Genomic DNA, 23048 nt, shown 5'->3' on the forward strand with positions numbered 1-23048 from the left:
GCCACAACATCGAAGTCCCAGGTACCCATGCTGCAAGTTCACCCACCTTATTCCGGATGCTCCTGGCGTTGAAGTAGATACACTTTAAACCACCTTCCTGCCTGCCGGTACACTCCTGCAGCCTTGAAACCTTACTCATGACCTCACTACTTTCAACCCCCTGTATACTGAAGCTACAATTCAGGTTCCCAACCCCCTGCTGAATTAGTTTAAACCCTCCCGAAGAGCATTAACAAATTTCCACCCCAGGATATTGCTACCCCTCTGGTCCAGGTGTAGACCATCCCGTTTCTAGAGGTCCCACCTACCCCAGAATGAGCCGCAATTATCCAGGTATCTGAAACCCTTCCTCCTGCACCATCCCTGTAGCCATGTGTTCAACTGCTCTCTCTCCCTATTCCTTGTCTCGCTAACATGTGGCAAGGGTAACAACACAGAGATAATAACTGTTTGTTCTCGCTCTAAGTTTCCACCCTAGCTCCCTGAATTCCTGCCTTACATCCCTATCCCTTTTGCTACCTATGTTGTTAATGCCTATGTGGATCACAACTTGGGGCTGCTCCCTCCCCCTTAAGGATCCCGAAAATATGATCCATGACATCATGGACCCTGGCATCTGGAAGGCAACACACCAACCACGAGTCTCTCTCGTTCCCACAGAATCTCCTATCTATCCCCCTAACTTTGGAGTCTCTAATGACTAATGCTCTACTCCTCTCCCCCTTCCCTTCTGAGCAATAGGGGCAGACTCTGTGCCAGAGACCTGTACCCCATGCTTACCCCTGGTAAGTCCCCCCCACCAGCATCCAAAGCGGTATACTTGTTACTAAGGGGAATGACCACAGGGGATCCCTGTACTGACTGCTTCCTCCCAGCGCCTCTCACAGTCACCCATCTATCTTCATTCTTCAGAGTAATTACATCCCTGAAGCTTCTATCTATGACCACCTCTGCCTCCCGAATGATCCGAAGTTCATCCAACTCCAGCTCCAGTTCCGTAACATGGTTTCTGAGGAGCTGGAGATAGGTGCACTTCCCATAGGTGAAATCAGCAGGGACACTGACGGTGTCCCTCACCTCAAACATTCTGCAGGAGGAACATTGCACTGCCTTCCCTGCCATCCCCTCTACATAAAACAATAAGTTTTTAAAGCGGAAAACTTACCTTCCCGACAGCCCCCTGGTTACTGCTCTCGCTGAAAAACTGAAGGCCGCTTCTCCTGAAAGGTAAGTTTCAAAAGCGGGAAATTTCCCTTCCTGACAGACCTCTGGTTACTGCTCTCGCTGCTTCCGCTGAAGAAATGAAGTCCGCTTCTCCTGAAAGGTAGGTTTTTAAAGCGGAAAACTTACCTTCCCAACAGACCCCTGGTTACTGCTCTCGCTGCTACCGCTGAAAAACTGAATAGAAGACAGAGAAGCTGGGCAGGGGGAAAGAGAATGGAAAATGGAAAGAGTAGTGGTAAGATTGGGTCTGGAGCAGCAACCAAAACGACAGCAACCAATGGACAGAGAGAATTAATTTACAAAGGCCATCCTGCAATCTTTCATCCTCAACTTCCATGGCTGGTGATTTTAATTCTTAGACAAATTACAGCAGCTGATTTTTATACAAATGGTAATGAGACCAACAATTAGTTACTCGGGCTGGGATTTTCTCACCCTGCCATGGTGGAACCTGGTGGCTTGGCCAAAACTCCATTGACTTTCAAAGGGACTGGATGACCCCGGTGGTGGGCAGGGCTGGAAAAGCCCACCCTCTATTTAGTGATGCTGGTAAAGAGATGGATATAAACGACAACAACGAACTCCCCTTTCTTCTTTGACCTGATACGTCCATCTTGATGCAACATCTCATGTGAAAAGTGGCCCCTCCACCAACGCAGAGGTCTCTCAGTACTTCCCTGAAGTTTCAGCCGAAGAGATACTCAACCCAAGAGTGGAATATGAAGCCACAACTTTCTGACTCAGGCAAAAGTTGCAATTAGAACAAAGGTGGCAATTGACTTTTACTTAAAGGAGGGGGATTTCCATACTTTGATCGGATAAATATCTAATTAAAAGCAGGTTTGTAAAAGCAGAATGGGGGAGAATTTTTAACAGAATATCCAAGCGTAGCTTTGAAAATCCAGTGGTGGGGACCTGAACTGGGATGGAGTTTGGGCGAAACTGGGCAAAAAAATGCTCTTATCAAAAGCGATAAAATACAAAAAATCTGAAGTAAATTTTTTTAAAAGTCATCGTTTTCCTGAGGTAATTTTCCAGTGTCTGTTCAAACATATTCTCAATCTTACACCATGCCCTACTTCCTTACCTGTTGTTCAGTAACATAACGGAGCTCTTCCTGTTTCAACTATGACTCACATTTGAACGCTTGATGGGATCGGGGGAAGAAATTTTACTTGTGCCAGATTTTAGTGTGAAATGGATGGCGCGATAAAACCCGCACCTGAGGATGGCAGCTGACGATCTGTTGGAAATTAGAACATCAACGTCATCTGCTAATTTAATAGGAAGGGGAGGTGAATCAGAGGATCAACAGCCTGGGCTAACAACACCGCACTGCATTCTTGTAAGGCTAAGAGCTCTGGAAATGAAACAGCTTCCAGACCTCACTTTAAAGACTGCTGAAGTCCCATACTTCCAAGGCCAGAGTGATGTTACACTGAGGTTCTAAAACTGGCATTCGGACTCTGACTTATATGTTCAAAACATTTAATAGCTGTTTCAGGCATTGGATACTTAGAACAGCCACATATTATTTCCAGTGGAAACTGGCCTATGTGACAGTCCAAAATGCCATTCCAACCTTAATTTCTCAACGCAAAAATAAGCAAAATAAGGTTGAATTCCTTACCCCAGTGACTTTGTCACGTTTGGTAAATGGGTCGATGCCATTTTATAAAGCCATAAAACTAACGGTGTGCCAGATGTCTCTCTAAATCCAGCAGTACAGGAACCAACATATTCCAAAGTATTCAGTTGACAAAATCAATATTTATTATTGCAATTATCAGTTCCATTCTTCAGCAGATCACCATTCAGCTTTTCATTCCCCACCCCCTTAATTCTGCCAATTTTCCATCTTGAAGGTAGAACTATCGTTAATATTACTCAGGCCCTCTTTCTTCATGGAGTGCAGTACTTCATCCAACTGATAGATTTTTCAATGATATTCTCTTTGATTGGGGAAGACATCACAGCCAAGTCTTTTATTTATTCTTTCATGGGATGGTGGACATGTGGCAAGGTCAGCAATCTTTGCCCACCCCTTAGTGCCCTTGAACTGAGTGGCCATTTCGGAGGGCAGTTAAGAGTCAACTCTGTGTCACATGTCAGCTAAGCTTAAAGTTCACCACCTACTGCTTTGGAAGGATTTGAACCTATATCCCAGAGCATTAGTCTGGATTACTAGTCCAGTAACGTTACCACTATGCCAGAGTCTCTCCAAGTGTTTACTCAAAATCCAGCAGCAGTCACTGGGTACCAATTCTGGATAATTTTTCTCTCTCCCAGTCTGCAGGACATGGAGGCCAGTTGGAGTATTGCTGCCCTGGCTGAGGTCACCTAAATTAAGGATCATCTACTAATTGAGCAATCATGCGAGACCCGAACTGAAGTGTTTTTAGAGATATTAATTGATACAGGATTAATCTTTACCATACATGTGCTATTCTGCGGAATCGTACAGAATTATACATGTTGCCTTCACCTCCTTTGGTATAGAAAGATACATTACTGCCATGGATACCTACCTAAGTTCCTGAATAGACACAAGGGTAGGATGACAATTACAGTCACAAGTATAACAAGGTAGCTGCCAGCCATACACCACGTTCTGAAAAAAAATGAAAAGGGCGTTTACTTATCAGAAACAACTTAAAGAAACTACCTGCGACTTTATTTTTTCAAGCCACTTACACCTGCAGATTCTGAAACTGTTAGCAGCCAGCCAGCATCAATGAGTTATTCACAGAGATGTTCAAACTACTGAATGAATCTGCCAGAGTAAATAAGGGAAAACTGTTTCTGGTGGCAGAAGGGCCGCTAACCAGAGAACACAGATTGGAGAGGGGGCAGGGAGGGTGGGATAAATAGATGTGACATGAAGAAACCTTTTTTACAACAGAAAATTGCTCTAATCTGGAATGTATTGCCTGAACAGGTGTGGAAGCCGATTTGAGGTCAACATTCAAAAGAGGACGAGATGCATACTTGGAGGGGAAAATAATTATGGACTATGGAAAAATAGTTGCACTAACTGGGTAGCTCTACCAACTCCTAGCATGTGCACAATGGCCTGCTATAATGTAGTACTGCTTTGATTTTAAGATGGTCAGAATCTGAAATTCTGTCCCACAAACTGTTGTTGAAGTTGAATTCATGGGTGGAACTCTCTGTAGACCGACACAGAAATCAGGATTGGAAATTGGGCGGAGAATGGCTTTTGACGCTAGATTCAGGGCAGGTCCCCAATTGACGCTGATTTGTGATGCTCGCCCCCTCCAATTCAGCGTCATTAGGCCTCGCACAGTTGCAATGTCGTTGTCGTGTCATCAGCCGGCCCACTCGCGATGCTCCGGCCATGATGGGCCGAGTTACCGACGGCGCGGACCACGTATGGTCGATGCGGTCGGGAACCAAACGTGCCGGTTGCGGACAGTGTCCAGCACTGCCACACTCGTCCAGGATCCATGCCGCTGGCCGGTGGGCTTCTGCTAGGGGTGGGGGAAGTGGTCGTGGGTTAACAAGGGGTGGGCTGTGGGGTCGGATTATGGTTCCAGTACGGCCGGCGCCATGTTTCCCGGTGTGACCGGTACATTCCGTCAGTCCTGCGCTTGCGTGGCACAGGGGAATTCTCCGGCCGTTTTCCACGCGATCCGGTGCTAGCGGTTTCACGCGGTGCTGGTGCTAGCCTCTCACCAGTACCGGAATCGGTGAGGGGTTCGCGCCGATTTTCCCATCATGAGCTACCAACGATTCTCCGTTGGCACCGGCACTTAGCCGCTGGAACAGAGAACTCCGCCCCGTTTTTTTGACGGGAAATCAGACATTTGCTTGAAAAGGAATATAAGTATTGGCCATGCTAAATTGCCCCTTAGGTGTCTGAAGATATGTAGGTTAGGTGGGGTTATAGGGATAGGGTTGGGGGAAAGTGGGTTTGGGTCAGGTGCTCTTTCAGAGGGTCAGTGCAGGCTCATTGGGCTGAATGGCCTCTTTCTGCATTGTAGGGATTCTATGGATAAGCAGGAAATGAGTGTGAATACAGGATTATTGGGGCAGCACGGTAGCATGGTGGTTAGCATAAATGCTTCACAGCTCCAGGGTCCCAGGTTCGATTCCCGGCTGGGTCACTGTCTGTGCGGAGTCTGCACGTCCTCCCCGTGTGTGCGTGGGTTTCCTCCGGGTGCTCCGGTTTCCTCCCACAGTCCAAAGATGTGTGGGTTAGGTGGATTGGCCATGCTAAATTGCCCGTAGTGTCCTAAAAAGTAAGGTTAAGGGGGGGGGGTTGTTGGGTAACGGGTATAGGGTGGATACGTGGGTTTGAGTAGGGTGATCATTGCTCGGCACAACATCGAGGGCCGAAGGGCCTGTTCTGTGCTGTACTGTTCTATGTTCTATGATTAGACATGATAGTTTATGAGGAGGGAATAAATAATGGTGTTGTTACATTCTATGCATATTTTAAGAAAATTAATTTCAGAGTAGAAATATTTGACTTGAAGTTTTCCCCACTTTTCAACCCCTTTTTTCATTGCTGACAAGGCATTAAGCGGATCCAGGCCTGTATTTATAAGATCCTCACTTAAAATAAATATATCTAAATTATCTGTCAATATCAAATGATATAACAAAACCTTTATAATGATTCCAACAATCTTTACATCAATTTTTCCACATTACTTGCATTTAATGAACCAGCGTTTTGTAATTGATTTGTATATTTGAGTACAGAAATGAATCATACTCACTTATAATTGTCTTGATCCACAAAGAACTGGATGACTTCTGGTAGTTCTTTCTTGACAACAAATAGGTAACTCAGAATGGCTAAAATAAAGGAAGGACTACTTTAATATAAAATCTGGTCGATTGCTACTCATCATACTTTCCTCTACTATCCAGAAGGGCAACGGCAGTAGACTCATCACCACCTGCACGATACCCTGCACACCATCCTGACTTTGAACTATATCACTGTTCCTTCGATGCCACTGAGTCAAAATTCTAACAGCACCTTGGGTGCACCCAGACCAGATTGACTGCAGTGATTCAAGAAGGTGGTTTGCCATCACTTTCTCAGGGGTAATTAGGGATAGGCAACAAATGTTGGCCGTGCCAGCGATGATCACATCCTATGAAGAAAATTAGAAAAAGCTTTTAACTTGCCTTCAAAATGCCACCAAACACATCCAATTACAGATTCCTGTGGCATTGCTCTTGGCAAGTTGCAGTATACTGCAGAATAGGAGTGTCATCGACAAAGTACGACAGGAAGGTATTACTGGAGGTCACGTATTAAGATTCACAGGAGGAAATATTATGCCCAAGACTTTTGTTGTCTGTATGAATGTTCTGTTCTATCACTCTGCAATTGGTACCAGAAATTTTCGGCGCCGACGCTGATATTAACTAGAACTTGTACATCAAAGCAAATAAAATCATATCTTATTTGTTGTCTTTTTTAAGTTTGTGCAGAAATACTTTTAACAGTCATGGAAGGATGGTCTCACAAGCTGCTGGAACTTAAAACAAATTATTCCATTGACTGATTTTATTCCTCTTGTACGAAATACCAACAGAGCCCCTCCCCACCACTCTCTCTTTGCCCCACCATGAATGGCTGTCTTTTCAGTGGGCTTGCTTTAAACACAGAAAATCTCTCTCTCAACCTATCTTGTCTATCCATCTCACTTCCAATAGAAAAATCTGCAAAACATTTTGAAAATAATATTTAATTAAATGGTAGCATTTCTACCAAATTGAGATTATGCATACTGCAGCCCTGAAGCCACCATAACTCAGAAAATGTATTTTCAACCTGAATTGATAATATCCCTATCAAGAGGGAACCAAATGTATTACCTCCAAATTTGCAGATGGTACAAAGTTGGGTGGATGAGCTGTGAGGAGGATGCAGAGATGCATCAACGGGATTTGGACAGGCTGAATGAGTGTGCATATGCTTGGCAGATGCAGTATAATATGGATCAATGTGACGTTATCCGCTTCGGTAGCAAAAATAAGAAGGCAGATTATTATTTGAATGGGTGTAATTGCGAGCGATGGATACTCAGCGAGACCTTGTGCTTCAGTTGCTGAAAGTAAACACGCCGGTACAGCAGGCAGTAAAGAAAGCAAATGGTATTGTGGTCTTCATTGCGAGAGGATTTGACTATAGGAATAGGGATGCAAGATTTGGGAGCAGGATTAGGCCATTCAGCCCTTTGAGCCTGCTCTGCCATGCAGTAACATCATGGCTACTCTGGTTCTGATCTAAGTTCTACTTTCCTGTCTGTTCCCCCATAAACTTCGACTCCCTCGTCTATCAAAAATCTAACTCAGCCTTGAATAAATTCAATGACTCAGCCTCCATTTGCTTTCTGGGGAAGAGAATTCGACAGACTAACGGCCCTCTGAGAGAAAAGACAAATCTCCTGATCTCCATATTAAAAGGGAGACTCCTTGGCCGGGATTCTTCCCCAACCGGCGGGCGGGCCGTACTGGCATGAGTGGCGTGAACCACTCCGGCGTCGGGACGCCCAGAAATTGCAGAATCCTCCACACTTCCAGGGGCTAGGCCGGCGCTAGAGGGGTTGGCGGCACGCCAACGGGCCTCTGCCGGCCGGCGCGAGTTAGCGCATGTGCAGAACCACTGCCGTTATCCCTGCGCATGCGCAGTGGGTTTCCTCTGTGCCGGCGATGGTGGAGCTATACAGAGGCCAGCACGGAAGGAAAGAGTGCCCCCACAGCACAGGCCCGCCCGCAGATCGGTGGACCCGATCGTGGGCCAGGCCACCCCCCCCCCCCCCCCCTCCCCTCCCCACCCCCGGTGCCCTCCGAGGACTCCGCAGGCTACCCTCAGAGCCAGGTCCCGCCAGTATATGGACCTTGCATTTCACGCTGGCGGGACCAGCCATAAATGGGCGGCCACTCGGTCCATCGGGGCCCGGAGAATCGCCGGGGGGGGGGGGGGGGGGGGGGCACTGCCAACGGCCCCTGACCGGTGCAATGTGATCCCCGCCCCGCCAAAAAAATGGCTGCGGAAATTTTGGCTGCCGGCATCGGAGCGGCAGGGCAGGTTTCACGCCACCCCCCCCTAGCGATTCTCCAACCTGGCGGGGGGGGGTCAGAGAATCCTGCACGTTATTTTTACACATTGTCCCCCATTTTATGTCTCTCCTACTAGGGGAACATCTTCCTAGTATCCAACATATCAAGCCCCTCAGGATCCCATATATTTGATTAAGATCACCTCTCACAGCAAAACATTCTGAAGAAGCATTATAGTTGAAAATCAGGTAGCAGCAGTCCCCTGGGTAGAATGTGATCACACATTAATCAACAGTTTATAAACAAAACTGAGGAACAAGTGATTTGAATGTTAACAGAAGACAGTTGTGACTAAAATGTCCTTTGTCGAAATAGTACCTCCGATGTTTTGTAGTGATGTTGATCCAAAGACTGCAAATTTGCCAGGTTTACCAAATGCTTGTTGTCCCAATGTTTCGAAAACCATGGAACCTAAATGCAGGAACATTTTTATTGATTAAAAAAAAACATTCCATATAAAATTTTTAAATGCTCAGAAATTCTCTCCAACAATTAGCTGCTTCATCAATAGGTCATTATTGAAGCTACTTTGTGATTTTTTTGGTACATTATCATTTAGGTGAACAATATCTGATTTGAGTATTGCTGAAAAAAGACATTTTGTTGAAGCTTTGGGTTGGACAACATTTGTCAAATAATCCACAGTGTGCTAAGAATTTTGCTGAATAACCAACTTAAGATGATCAGTCGGCTCGCAATTTGGTACAGTTCAGGCCTCCCTCCACCATGGGAGCTGGGGTGCATCTTCACCCCAGGTAATGTTATTTCAGTTTGATAAGTTATGTTTCCTTTTGACGTTTTCATTTTTGGTAGAGCTCCCTGAGGGACTGTCATCTCCTCTTGTTAGTTTATTTTAGTGATTTTTTTGGTTTATTAAAAAGCGTATGAATAGGGGTTTTGTGAGGGCCACGAAGAATCCAGTACGAGTCTTCAGGATACAAAGAAATAACATTTATTTGCAATAAAATATATATACACAACAGCAGCAACTTCCCTTGCTGCTCACTCCTCTCTCTCTGCTGGTTCCAAACTGGCCAGCTTTATTTATGCAGGGAGTCTGCTAATGATTTCTCCGCCCCCTCATTGGGGAAGCTCATACTCCCACAGGATTGTGGGATTGTCATTAGTTCCCAGCCAATGGTAAGCAGGCAGGTTAGAAAAGGGGGATAGCTGGGACATTGGGTGCCTGGGAGGAGAGCTGTGAGATTGAACAAGTCAATAAACTCCCTCAATAAGGAAACACTCTGGGTCCTGGTTGTTGCTTCACTAAACAGCTTGAATTCTGTTAACATCAAATACAACATATCAAATTTCCTGGCTCCCAATTAAATCATCTAATCTCTCTCCTCCAACCGTCACCTCCACCTTCCCCCCATTTTCATTTCAATCAATTTATTGTCATTTCTTCCATTGATCTGTTTTTTCCTCACAATTGTTCCCCCTCCCCCCACTCCACTTGGGCCCACTGTTCCTAGTTGCCCTTCGACACACTTTACGTGGCAAGGCTGCCAGCGCCTCACCGGTTGCAGGATTGGTGCTGGGGCCTCGCCAAGTTTTCCCACGTAAAACACCACAGATCCTCCAGACATAGCTCCAAAATCGGAGATTCCAGGCCTACATTCGTGAAATAATTGGCGTGGGTCTCCAGAAACATTTCTAGGTGGAATTGCCACGAGCTTCCCGGCTCCCAGCCCAGCGAGGCCGGCAACGCAATTCAATGTTAAGTGGCTCACTTAACAAGGCCTCACAGGCTTCGCCGCCAATGTCGGCTCGCCAGCTGATTCGCTGGGACCACGATCGCCAGCCCCCCCCCCCCCCCCCCCCCTCCCCCACTAACATGGCCGAGCAGCACCTAAGCTGCACTTGCTCAGTCAACCCCAACCAACTCACAATAATGACGCCGAGGAGACCAGCCCTTGGAACATAGACATAGGGAGGCTCCTGGACTAGGTGGAGACCAGGAAGGATGACCTGATCCCTGAAGGTCATGGAGGGTGAGCCACAAGGCAGCTTGTGCTGCCTGGGACGGCAGCAGCCGTAAGCTCAGTAGGACTGGCCTGTAGTGCTGGAATAAGGTCAACGACCTACACCGGGCAGCACAAGGGAGTAGACATGAACGCCCCCCCCCCCCCGCCAAGGGGCATCCATTCCCCATTCCCCACCCTCCAGGCAACCCCCATGGTGATGTCGGCACCATGAGTGAAGGTGTCCAAGTCGGTGATCGCTATGGCTGAAGGCCTCGGCAGAATAACTGCCTCACTGGGGGGATATCACCCAGTACCAGGCTGACCTTGATGAGGTTTTGTGGGACATGCCCCTCTCTCAGATCGGCATGGCTGAGGCACTGCAGAGCATGTCCTAGTCACGAATGAGCATCGCCGAGGGCGTCAACACCCTATCATGTAACCCAGTAACGTCACCTAACCTTTTTAGATACTAAAGGCCAATTTAGCATGGCCAATCCACCTAACCTGCAAATCTTTGGACTGTGGGAGGAAACCGGAGATCCCGGAGGACATCCCGCAGACACGGGGAGAAAGTGCAAATGCCACACAGCTGGTCACCCGAGCCTGGAGCTGTGAGGTAGCAGTGCTAACCACTGTGCCATCGTGCCGCCCGTTATAGTTCTGCGATTTAAACCATATTATGAATAAATTAAGAATTTCAGAAACATGGACCTAATTGTTGGCTATTTTTCATTTTATTTATTTCCTTCAAAGGTTCATTTAATTAGTTAAATTGTTTATAAGTTACTTAATTGCTATTGCACACTCCTGATAACAAACACTTTTGTTCAAAAACCAAATTATGACAATCTGAAAGAGACTTTTGATTTTGTGGTGCTCAAAAGTCTAGAAAGTTCATGTTCTGATATACACGTGTCCACCTTAGATTAGGAAATGCGTGCAAATTTAAGTACAACCAATGTGCTCTCTGACAGGAATTTTAAATGTGCAGATAACTACTGCATAGGACCAAAAGGTGAACCAGCAAGTTTCGAGCCAGAACTGGTGCTAGTTTTATTAGTTGTTTACCTAAGCCGGAGTCCTGAAGATACCAAGCAATTTAATATTGAATTCTGGTATTATAGTCTGAAAGAAAGTTAAGCCATCTTACCTGTTAAGGCTGAAATCTGGAGTAAAAGGTGAATAGAATAAAGTGACAACAGAGCCATGCCAATTAAAAGGAACCTGCAAAATAAAGTAAAACAAATGTTCTTTCTGTTCTGAATTAAGCTACCTGGTACTTTTTCAGATATCTTTTGCTCGTTTTTATTTAAGTTTTGAACTGAAGAAGTGAATGACATAACAGTCGACAAAGAAAAATAGGGCAATTTGACTTTGGATAACAGTGTAAAATGCATGACATCAACGTCCCCATTATGTGTCCACTCTGAAATGATCATTTGGAGCGATGTTTAACACATCGCTGAATCAACACTGACTATTTTACGTTTCTGGCCAAATTTAAAGTCACCCTCAAATAATTGATCTAATTCTTTTCCTTGATAATTTTGAAATGACTTGTTACGTATTCTGTTGAACTTCATTTCATAACCTGCTTAATTACTATGGCTGGAATTATACAGACCCTCCTACCAGCAAAATATTCCAGTCAAGCCAAAGTCAATGACTTGCTGGCTGCAATTTCCAGCTGATCACTTCAAAATCACTCAAGAGTGGTGATTGGAAAGCCTGTAATTCTGTTTGAAGTGGCTCAGGAGCTGTCATTCAAAGCTTGATGTTTATAAACATTCGGTTAGAGCACTTCAGAGTTACTCCGTCATGGAGGGAGATGAATGGAACAATGCTGACAGCTGGGTGTGCATGGAAGCCTTCAATTACAGCCTAGTAAAATTAATATCAAAGATATATGAATGAATGGCTTGCAGTTGAACGATTTGAAGGGGTTAAACACAGCCGACTGGTTTTCTCTTCCCAAGAATTTACAGGTGGTGCTTAGTCTGTCTGAGCCAGCAGCTATATTGCCCAGGTGAGTTAAAACACTATTTTTTTTTCACTGCCTCTACCTAGACTGCTCCCTAGCTTCCAGGTCTCTTTTCTGGGGAACTTCTCAACAGGGGTCTCTTTTCTGGAGGGATTCCAGACAGGTATCGCTTCTCGGGGCTCTGTGAGGGGGGTCTCTTTATTTAGGGGATCACTGTAGGGGGGGGGTTCCTTTATTTATGGGGATGTTTGGGAGGTGTCTCCTTATTTAGGGGGCTCTGGGGGTCCATTTAGGGGTTTTGGGGGTCCCTTTATCTAGGGGCTAAATTGCAATGCGCAATTGTCAGCCCATTGGTGGTCGGCTGTGGGACCACTCTATCGGGCCGTCCTCTCAAATTGGCAGCCCGATAGCAATTCCCCCCATGCATAAATTTGGGATTCACTTTCAGGAGGAGCGCAAATTAGGTGCAATTCAACTCCAGCGGGAGAACATAGTCGCCCAAATGGAGAATTTTGCCTCATATCTTAGTGTTCAATTTCAAGTGGTTAATAAAACTGAGACATGGTTGTTGTGGTTGGAGGTTAATCATCTCAGCTCCAGGACACCACTGCTGGAGTTCCTCAGGGTAGAGTCCTAGCCCAACCATCTTCAGCTGCTTCATCAATGACCCCCTTCCATCATAAGCTCAGAAGTGGGGATGTTTGCGGATGACTGCACAATGTTCAGCACCATTTATGACTCCTTAGATAATGAAGCAGTCCATGTCCAATGCAGCAAGACCTGGACAATATACAGGCTTGGGCTGACAAGTGGCAAGTTACTTTCGCGCCACACAAGTACCAGGCAATGACCATCTATTACAAGAGAGGAATTGGCATTACTATCGCTGAATCCCCCACAATCAACATCCTGCGGGTTACCATTGATCAGAAACTGAATTGGACTGGCCATATTAATACTGTGGCTACCAGGGAGGTCAAAGGCTAGGAATCCTACGGCGAGTTACTCACATCCTGATTCCCCAAAGCCTGTCCACCATCTACAAGATTCAAGTCAGGAGTGTAATGGAATACACTCCATTTGTCTGGATGAGTACAACTCCAACAAGACTCAAGAAGCTTGATACTATCCAGGACAAAGCAGCCCGCTTGATTTCTCCTCCTTCCACAACATTCAAACCCTCCACCACCAACAAACAGTGGCAGCCATGTGTACCATCTACAAGATGCACTGCAGTGACTCACCAAGGTTCCTGAGACAGCACCTTCCAAAATCACAACCACCACCATCTAGAAGGACAAGAGCAGCAGATATCTGGGAATCCCACCACCTGGAGTCACTCACCACTTGGAAATATATCATTCCTTTGCTGTCTCTGGGGCAAAATCCTGAGACTCCCTTCCTCACAGCACAGTGGGTGTACCGACATCTGAAGGATTGCAGCGGTTCAAGAAGGCAACTCACGACCACTTTCTGATGGTCAACTAGGGATAGGCAATAAATGCTGGCCTAACCAGTGATGCCCACATCCCGTAAATGAATTTAAAAAATATATATATAATAAATAAAGTACAACCCCGCATCCTTGGTGTGAGTTGGTTGCCTGATTACCTTCCTATCTCCATTAAAACCAGAAGTGAGCAGGTTAGAGGTAAGTTGTGGTCAGGATTCTGACTTTCCATCCCATTGTTTGAGGTTAAAATACCTCCAATATGTTTACACAAATCAATTAACTTTCTTCACTGAACGGTCAAAGTACCAGCCCTATAGGGAAAATTTGCAATAATTATTATGTACGAGCACAAGCATAAGACCAATTCACATCTTAAAATCTGCGCCTTGTTCATACTGCAACAGACGCCCAACTACAATCTTCCGGTCCAATCTTGTGATCGGCAATAGATAATGACCAACCCCAGCAACGTACGGATCATAATCTGCATAAAGGTGTAAAACAAGAACTAGTCTGTAAAGTGCAACATAATGGCCTTCAAATATGGAAATAATGGGGCGACTTTGTGTTGTGGAGCACATGGTTTATCCATCATATATTGATTCCATGTTCATGAAAATTTTAATGGGTTCAATTATGAATTGGTGATTCACTCCCCTAGATTAACATGTGGTGAAGACAAAACTTACCCCAATAAGTTTAATCTTTACACTATAGGGACAGCACATAAATTTAATTGTCAACTGCCCTTCTGCATTTGAGAGAATGGAGCAGGAGCAATCGTAACTTAACCATCATTTCTTAAAGATACACAAAATGTTGAAAACTGAGGAAACCTCCCTACAGCAGTCTGGTGTAATGGGCAAGCAAAAGTTAGTAAATTTTTTGGATCTGATATCATAGCTGCCTCTGTTTTTCAAAGAAATACTGTTTAACACCGTATACATTTAGATGTAGTGTCAAACCAAGCTAAAGGAGAAACAAAAACCCACAAGAAGCTAAAAACAAAGAAATAATGCTGGAGGCACCAACACCTCCACCAACACCTCCGACTTACAGTAATATATGGAGTAATGGTAAAACATCAAATGTGGTCAAATGTTACATACAAATTTAGGTTAAGAGTCAGTAAAGTACCTGCAACAGACCAGTTAAAAAAAATTATTATTATTTCATGGGATGTGTGAGTTTCTGGCAAAGCCAGCGTTTGTCGTTCGTTCCTAATTACCCTTGAACTGAATGACTTGCTGGGCTAATTCAGAGGGATGTTAATGATCAACCACATTCCTGACTTAATTAATTGAATTTAAATTCCATCAGCTGCCATGGAGGGTTTTGAACCTTCATCAGCAAAACATTAGTCTGGGTCACTAGCCTAGTGACATGCCCACGATGCAACTGGCCCTTCCCAGTGACATTATTTGGGTTAATTTTAATCGACAATTGTGAATGGACAAACCAGGTAACATGATTATGAACTGAACAACAGTAAACATTAACAAAAGAAAATGATCTCTTTAGAATCATTCACCTATTGAATTGACTGCTACTTAATGCCCACTGGCTCTCACTGAAACATTAAAATGAGAGCTGGAACAATTTTTGATTCAGCAAAACAAATATACAGGACATTGGGCTGGAATGGGAAGCATATTAAAAGTAGTCATTGTGGGTCCTTGAGGCAACAGATTGGACAGGCTGAATAGTCTTTTTCGGTTCCTCCGCTTCATTCTTACAACAAACATATGGAGTTGGGGCTTAAGGCACTAGTTCGATTGAGGACCTCAACAGCAAGGTCAGTTGTGAGGGATGAAACTTCATTTAATCTCCTATAATTCCTGAAGGAGAATAGCCAGTTCCCTTGTGGATAGCCAAGTGTATTCGAAGACAGTTGCGAGAACAGGTTAGCCAGCACTGAGCTCAGTCTCTTACTTTCTCTATAAGTCTTAAGATGTGTTATTCATCTTATGCACCTGGTAAAGATAAAAGTTTGAGTGGATTTTTCGGCCCTGAATTTCATGCTACCTAATGAGCTGCTCAAGATTTAACTAATTCAGACGTATCCACTAATCTTCATTTGTTTCTTCTAAGTGTGTTGATAAGTCCAGCTTAATTTATGAGCATTTTATTAATGAAGCCAATAGCTCTGAATAAGCTCAGCAAATTTCAGGTATCAACTCTGACAAAATGATTCAGCAATAAAAACAACTCTGTACCTTCTATTAAATTAAAACTCAATCTCCTCCCGTTATATAAAAATTATTTTGTTTTACCAAGATTGCTGATATTCTCAGTCACAGGCAGTGGTAAAATTAAAGAAAATTGATCTCCATAAGTATTTAGATTCGCCTTCACACTGTTAAAAGTGAGCTGGATAAAATTTATTAAAAGAAAAAACACTGCTACATTTTGTTGTATACTTTGTGGGCGGCATTCTCCCCAATTCTCTGTTTGCAAGAGACCAAGTCCTCCCGCTTGAATGAAATAGCTTCTGATATGCGCTGGTGCTAGGATCGGCACAGAGAAGCGATTCGCTCTCCCTTACCATGCAAATTTATGCATGGCGGAGAGCACAGGGTTCCGTTCTGCACCCTGCTATTGGGCTTACATTCTGAGTGGGCGGCCTAAGACTGAGGTCTGGCGGCTGCCACCCTCCCCCTCCTCTCCCCACAATGCAAATCCTGCACCCGCACCTCCATTGAATAGTAGGGACATCCTCCCACCCCACAGGAATTGCTGGGTCACCAGCACAGTGTGAGGATGACCTGACCTCCCCACAGACCCTCATCAGAACCTCTTCCAGAGATGCCCCTCTCATATCAGGGACTCCCCCATCAGTTACTCCTGACTGGAAGCTAAAGAGACGTCCAGACAGAAACTGTGAAAAATCATTGTTTTTTCAGTCACCTGTTCCTTATACCTACTGCCCCAGGCAGAGGTATAGAAAGCAGCAGCTGTTACTTCACAGAAAGCCAAAACCATAATGCTATCAACCCCCTCAGATTCTTCTACTTAAGAAGCAGATCCCGTTGCCAGCCAATGGGGGACAACCTCTGCCGCTGCGAAACACACCGTGGAAGTACAAAGAAAATCCCAACAACACATTTAAAGTTAAATAAACTGTTCAGTCGAAGAAAGTAAGAAGTCTTACAACACCAGGTTAAAGTCCAACAGGTTTGTTTCAAACACGAGCTTTCGGAGCACTGCTCCTTCCTCAGGTGAAGAAAAGGTATGAACTATAACAATCATGTTAACTTTTACATTTGATACTTACACAAATAATACAATCCCTGTATTGGCCATTGCATATGACAAGCCTAAGAGCCCAGTGCCAATGATGGCATTGCTCAGGTTGAATACAGACATATAAGCAGAGGTTGATCCAAGATACTAAAGAAAATGAAATAAAACATTAATGTGACTGAATCAGACTGACAGGCGATTTGTTAAACAATATATGAACAGGCATAATGACATCCCAAGTGGTCATCAGAATTTTAAATATTTGTATTTTATATAATGTATATGTTATATATGTATTGTAAAAGCAACCTAAGTATTATAATTCAGGTGCATATTAGTTGGACAGCCTTGCTGAACAATGTTATTATTTGATTTGTATTAAGGATGAATCTATTTTCTGTGGCTTGATGCATAATTTATAAAAGACCTGCAATAACCTCAATTTTTATTTTATTTATTAATATGTCACTTAAAGACATAGAAAACGGTTCAGAAAACAAAAAAAGCACAATAAGAAAAATTTCAGTGTCCGAACATACAAAATAGGAGCAGAAGTAGGCCATTTGGCCTGTCACAAAACCACTGTACAACTAATCCTTTTCCGAATATCCATGTCAAAACTGCCAAACTGTGCTGTCTCTTCTTTTGAAGATTGAAAATGTGTTTCACAGTCAGCTTCGCTAAACCACCGGCTACTTACATTCTCATTTTCCTTCCATCCACCATCAGTGCTTCCATGGCACTCTGTACTTTCCAAATCATTTCCACCATATTTTCTAGAAGACAACAAAAAATATCACTTAAGTCTTTTTGTAAATGTACTGGATTTAACATTTGCTCTATTTCATATTCTCATTTTAATTATTGATTATATTATAATTTTCATGAGGCTTGTATTTTGGACTTCCATTAATAATTATAAATTACATAATACAGCACTGAGCTTGGACAAATCATTTATTTTTTTAGAAGCGAATTGATAATTTTGATATAACTTATACTAAACCCTACACCCTACTGGTAAATGCCATTATTATAATGTCTAACAAGAAGCTAAAAAGAAGTAATGTATATCCTTGATAATGAGGTATATTTTCCAATCCACAAAAGATCAATTCGCTTGGCCTGTTTGTCTGTTGAAGACAAGTAACTTGAGAATTCTATTTCATAATAAAAAAAATGATTCTAATAAAACAGATTCGAAGTCAGCATTCATTTGGTGACCTTAACATTCCTGAGAGGAGGTGGCGTAGTGGCGACTGGTGATCTAGAAATCCAGGGTTTCTCTGGGGACCCGGGTTTGAGTCCCACCATGGCAGATGATGGAAATTGAATCCACTAAATATCTGGAATTAAAAGTCCAATGATGATCAGAAAGCCATTGTCGATTGTTGTAAAAAAAAAACCCAGCTGATTCTGAAATCTGCAGTCCTCATCTAATCTGGCCTATATGTTACTCCAGATCCACACCAACATGGTTGCCTCTGAAATGGTCCAGCAAGTCACTCAGTTGTATCAAATCGCCCGGCATCGACCTAGGCATTGGAAACGACAAGGGCAAACCGAGCCCTGTCGACCCTGCAAAGTCCTCCTTACTAACATTTGGGGGCTTGTACCAAAATTGGGAGAGTTGTCTGACAGACTAGTTAAGCAACAGTCATTCTCACGGAATCAGGCCTTACAGATCAAATCCCAGACACCACTATCTCCATCCCTGGGTATGCCCTATCCCACCAGCATGACAGACCAAGCAGAGGTGGTGGTACAATGGTATAGTCGGGAGGGAGTTGCCCTGGGAGTCCTCAATAGAAGTCTCCTGGCTTCAGGTCAAATCACTATCATCCACTGCCAGTTAATGAATCTGTCGTCCTCCATGTTGAACAACACTTGGAGGGAGCAAGGACACAGAATATATTCTGGGTGGGGGACTTCAATGGCCATCACTAAGAGGGGCTCGGTAGCACCACTACTCATCGCGCTGAGTCACCGGGCCATAAAGGGCATAGCTGCTAAACATTCTGCTCCTAGCCAAGTTTTCCCAGTACGGCTAAAAGACTGGCATCCACCCGGCAATGTGGAAAATTGCCCAGGTGTATCCTGTACACAAAAGGCAGGACAAATCCAACCAACCAACAGTAAACTAACCAGTGAACCAACCCGCAGGGAAAAAAATACTAGACCTCATCCTCACTAACCTGCCTGTCACAGATGCATCTGTCCATGACAGTATCAGTAGGAGTGACCACCACACAGTACTCAGGGAGAAGAAGTCCCGTTTTCACATTGAGGATACCCCCATCGTGTTGTGTGACAATACCATCATTCTATGTGGGATAGATGCGGATCAAGCGTCGCAACTCAAGCCTGGGCATCCATGAGGCGCTGTGGGCCATCAGCAGCAGTAGAATTGTACTCAGCCACAATCTGTAAACTCATGACCCGGCATATCCGGCACTCTGCCATTACCACCAAGCCAGGGGATCAACCCTGATCCAATGAAGAGTGCAGGAGCAGCAACAGGTACACCAAGAAATTAGCTGTCAATCTGGTGAAGCTTCAACACAGGACTACTTGCATACCAAAGAACATAAGCAGCAAGTGGTAGACAGAGCTAAGCGATCCCACAAACAACGGACCTGATCAATTAAGCAACTCACTGGAGGAGGGAGGCTCCACAAATATCCCCATCCTCAATGATGGAGGTGCCAAGCAAAAACAAAGGCTGAAGCATTCGCAATAATCTTCAGACAGAAATGCTGAGTGGGTGATCCATCTCGGACTCCTCCAGAGGCCCCCAGCATCAAAGATGCCAGTCTTCAACCAATTTAATTCACCCCACTTGATATCAAGAAATGGCTGAAGGAACTGGTTCCTGCAAAGGCTATAGGCCCTGATTATATTCCGGCAATATTACTGAAGACGTGTGCTCCAGAACTTTCTGCTCCTAGCCAAGTTTTCCCAGTACAGCTAAAAGACTGGCATCCAACCGGCAATGTGGAAAATTGCCCAGGTGTATCCTGTACACAAAAGGGAGGACAAATCCAACCAACCAATTACTGTCCTATCAGTCTACTCTCAATCATCAGTAAAGTGGTGGAATGGGTCATCAACAGTGCTATCAAGTAGCACTTAATTTGCAAAAACCTGCTTACTGACGCTCAGTTTGGTTCCGCCAGGGTCATTACAGCCTTGGTTCAAACATGGACAAAAGAGCTGGAACTCCAGAGATGAGCTGAGAGTGATTGTCCTGGACATTAAGGCAGCAATTGTTCAAGTATGCCAACAAGGAGCCCTAGCAAATCTGCAGTCAATTGGAATCAGGGGAAAACCTCTCTGCTGGTTGGAGTCATATCTAGCAAAAAGGAAGATGGTTGTGGTGGTTAGTGGTCAGTCGTCTCACCCCCGGGACATCACTGCAGGAGTTCCTCAAGGTAGTGTGCCAAACCCAACCATCTTCAGCTGTTTCATCAAGACCTTCCTTCAAACATAAGATCAGGTGTGGGATTGTTCGCTGATGATTGCACAATGTTCAATTCGCAACTTGTCATACAACAAAGAAGTCCATGTGCAAATGCAGCAAGACGTGGACAATATCCAGACTTGGACTGACAAATGGCAACCTACACAAGTGCCAGGCCATAACTATCTCCAATAAGAGAGAATCAAAACATCATCCCTTGACATTTAATGGCATTAGATTAGTGAGTCCGCCACTATCAACATCCTGGGGGGTTACCATTTACCAGAAACTAAACTGGGCTAGCCATATACATACTGTGGCTACAAGAGCAGGTGAGAGGCTAGAATTATGCAACGAGTATCTCACCTCCTGACTCCCCAACGCCTGTCCACCACCTACAAGGCACATGTCAAGACTGTGATGGAATCCTCCCCACTAGCCTGGATGTGTACGGTTCCCAACAACACGCAAAAGGTTTGACACTATCCAGGATAAAACTGCCCGCTTGATTGGCATCCCTTCCACAACCAATCACTCCCTCCACTACTGAGGCTCAGAAGCAGCAGTGTGTACCATCTACAACAATTTTTTCCAAACGTTATTTCCTGGGACTCAATTTTGCCAACCGCCTGACCTTTGAGAACCACACCCGCTGAGCTTCGCGACCCATGCCAGCTGACCTTCACGGCCCATGCCGGCCGACCATAGTAACCCGCACCGGTTAACCATCACAGCACATGCCACATTCACTTGCCTTTAATGTGAAAAGGAGGCCTGCTTGGTCCTCATGATTCCACTCCAATCAGGTTCACAGGAGAGGGAGAGGAGATGGCAATGCGCATATCAGGTGCAGACTTCAGCCAGTTCCCTTGTGCCATCGTCTTTGTGAAAATGGAAAATCCTACGTCGCATATGTAAGTCATCATGAAGGGCAATAGTAACAAAATGCTTGTTCTACTCAGCACTGAATGCTCCTGAGAGATGCTACTCCAGAATACTGACATGCTTTTGGCATGTTCCTAATGTGGTATCAAAATTCAGGAAGAGCATAGTCATTGGAGTCAGCTGTAAATTAATAACTGACCCTGGATCTCAACCTCAAAAGCAATTTTTCACCCACCACTTCTCTTTCAAAATCTGAAACTTCTCTCATTTGCCAGTACTTTCCTGCATATAAAACACATGGACTTTCCATCCTTATTTGCATTGGCATAATTGACACCATCATAAATCAAGAAATCATTTTTATACTGCTTTGTTCTGGCGTTGTTACTCCTTTGTAGGTTGTTAATCAGAAGCCCTGGAGCTCTGTACAGTGCTAATATTAGCACTGTTCTGTCCTTCCCTGGACTCTCCTGTGCAGCTCTCTTCAGCAGATTTAGCTGTGACATCCTGTCCAGTTGGTACACTGCCTATTTTTGTCTCTGGCTGTCTCTTACTTGTAAGAGAACAATTGATCTCCAAAGTCCTCTTGCTGTGCTTGCCAGCAGCTAGAAAATGGAAGAAGCTCTTCCCCATGTTTTGGCGGCAAAAGCACATACATAGAGGGTGCTTGATGTCAAGTGCAAGTGCAGCGCATGTGGCCTGCTCACTGCTGCCGCTTCTGGTGTTATGACACACGAGGCTAGTGCATGATCGATTTCAGCCCCATTTGACCTGGAGTCACAACACAAGTGAGTTAACCAATAATTCTTACAAAAATACCCTAAGTCTTTGGCCCTTGGCTGCCTAATAATTACAGCCACCAGGTTTGTAAATGTAGACACGTTTACTTTTTATTAATAACAAGAACTATGATGATAGATGTGGCAAATACAACTGGTTAACTATTATCTAATTCCTAATTCCCCACTTTAACTTGGCCCCATCCTCTACACACAAATAAGACAGACAAAAAAATGGGGAAGAAAGGGGTAAAGAAAATCTTAAGTAAAAGGAAAAAAAGAGCCTTTGTTTCAGATCGTAGTTTTCAGCACAATACCCTTGCAACTTTGCTTTCAGTCCGAAGTTTTTATTGCATATTCATTCAGGTCTCTTGCAGTTTCAGAAATACAGCACACATAGTCTTTCTGGAGAGCAAGATAGAGAGGTCTTTGTGCTTCCAGGAGTCAAACCGAGCTCCTTCGGTCTCTGAAAATCATTCTCCTCAGGCAGAATCCAACAACCACTTGTTACCGGGCAGAGTACAGCCCTTTTGGCCAATTCATTGGCCACCAGCCAATCAATCAAACCGAGTCCCACCCCATCTCTCTCTCTCTGGTGCCAAAAATTCTGAAGCTCCCGTTCAAACAATTAGCATGATTTTCCCTCCTGCACCTTCTGAATTCCTCATTCTCTCTGCTGCTTGATTTTAAGATACGTGTCCATTAATCATCCACAGGTCAAAAATGATAACGGCAAAATAAAAGACAGGGGAAATAAGGGAATAAACAGGAAGGGACGTTACACTGGCTGGAGGACTGCACATCATTTCTTCTCATTTAAAAGGCAGCAGCGGAGGCCATTTTCACTAAAAATGCCGGTAGTGGTCGTTGGGCACTTGTTCCGCAATCGGGACCACCATGGGAATGCCGCAACCGATTGCTCCGTGGCCCTCTCGAGACCCGCATGCGG

The 23048-nt window shown here is 44.5% G+C and overlaps 1 protein-coding gene across 1 annotated transcript in view; it reads right to left on the bottom strand.

The window, feature by feature from the left end:
• Positions 1-23048, bottom strand: part of LOC119955075 (sodium-coupled neutral amino acid transporter 4-like) — a 62498-nt gene that overhangs the window by 20938 nt on the left and 18512 nt on the right. The window contains exons 3-8 of the mRNA XM_038780926.1: positions 17676-17751; positions 17007-17122; positions 11449-11522; positions 8650-8742; positions 5970-6048; positions 3753-3835 (exon numbers count right to left, since the gene is read on the bottom strand). Coding sequence (XP_038636854.1) covers positions 3753-3835; positions 5970-6048; positions 8650-8742; positions 11449-11522; positions 17007-17122; positions 17676-17751 — 521 coding nt within the window. The remainder of the gene's footprint in view (positions 1-3752; positions 3836-5969; positions 6049-8649; positions 8743-11448; positions 11523-17006; positions 17123-17675; positions 17752-23048) is intronic.

This window comes from Scyliorhinus canicula, chromosome 20 (assembly GCF_902713615.1).
Source record: "Scyliorhinus canicula chromosome 20, sScyCan1.1, whole genome shotgun sequence".
Taxonomy (NCBI): domain Eukaryota; kingdom Metazoa; phylum Chordata; class Chondrichthyes; order Carcharhiniformes; family Scyliorhinidae; genus Scyliorhinus; species Scyliorhinus canicula.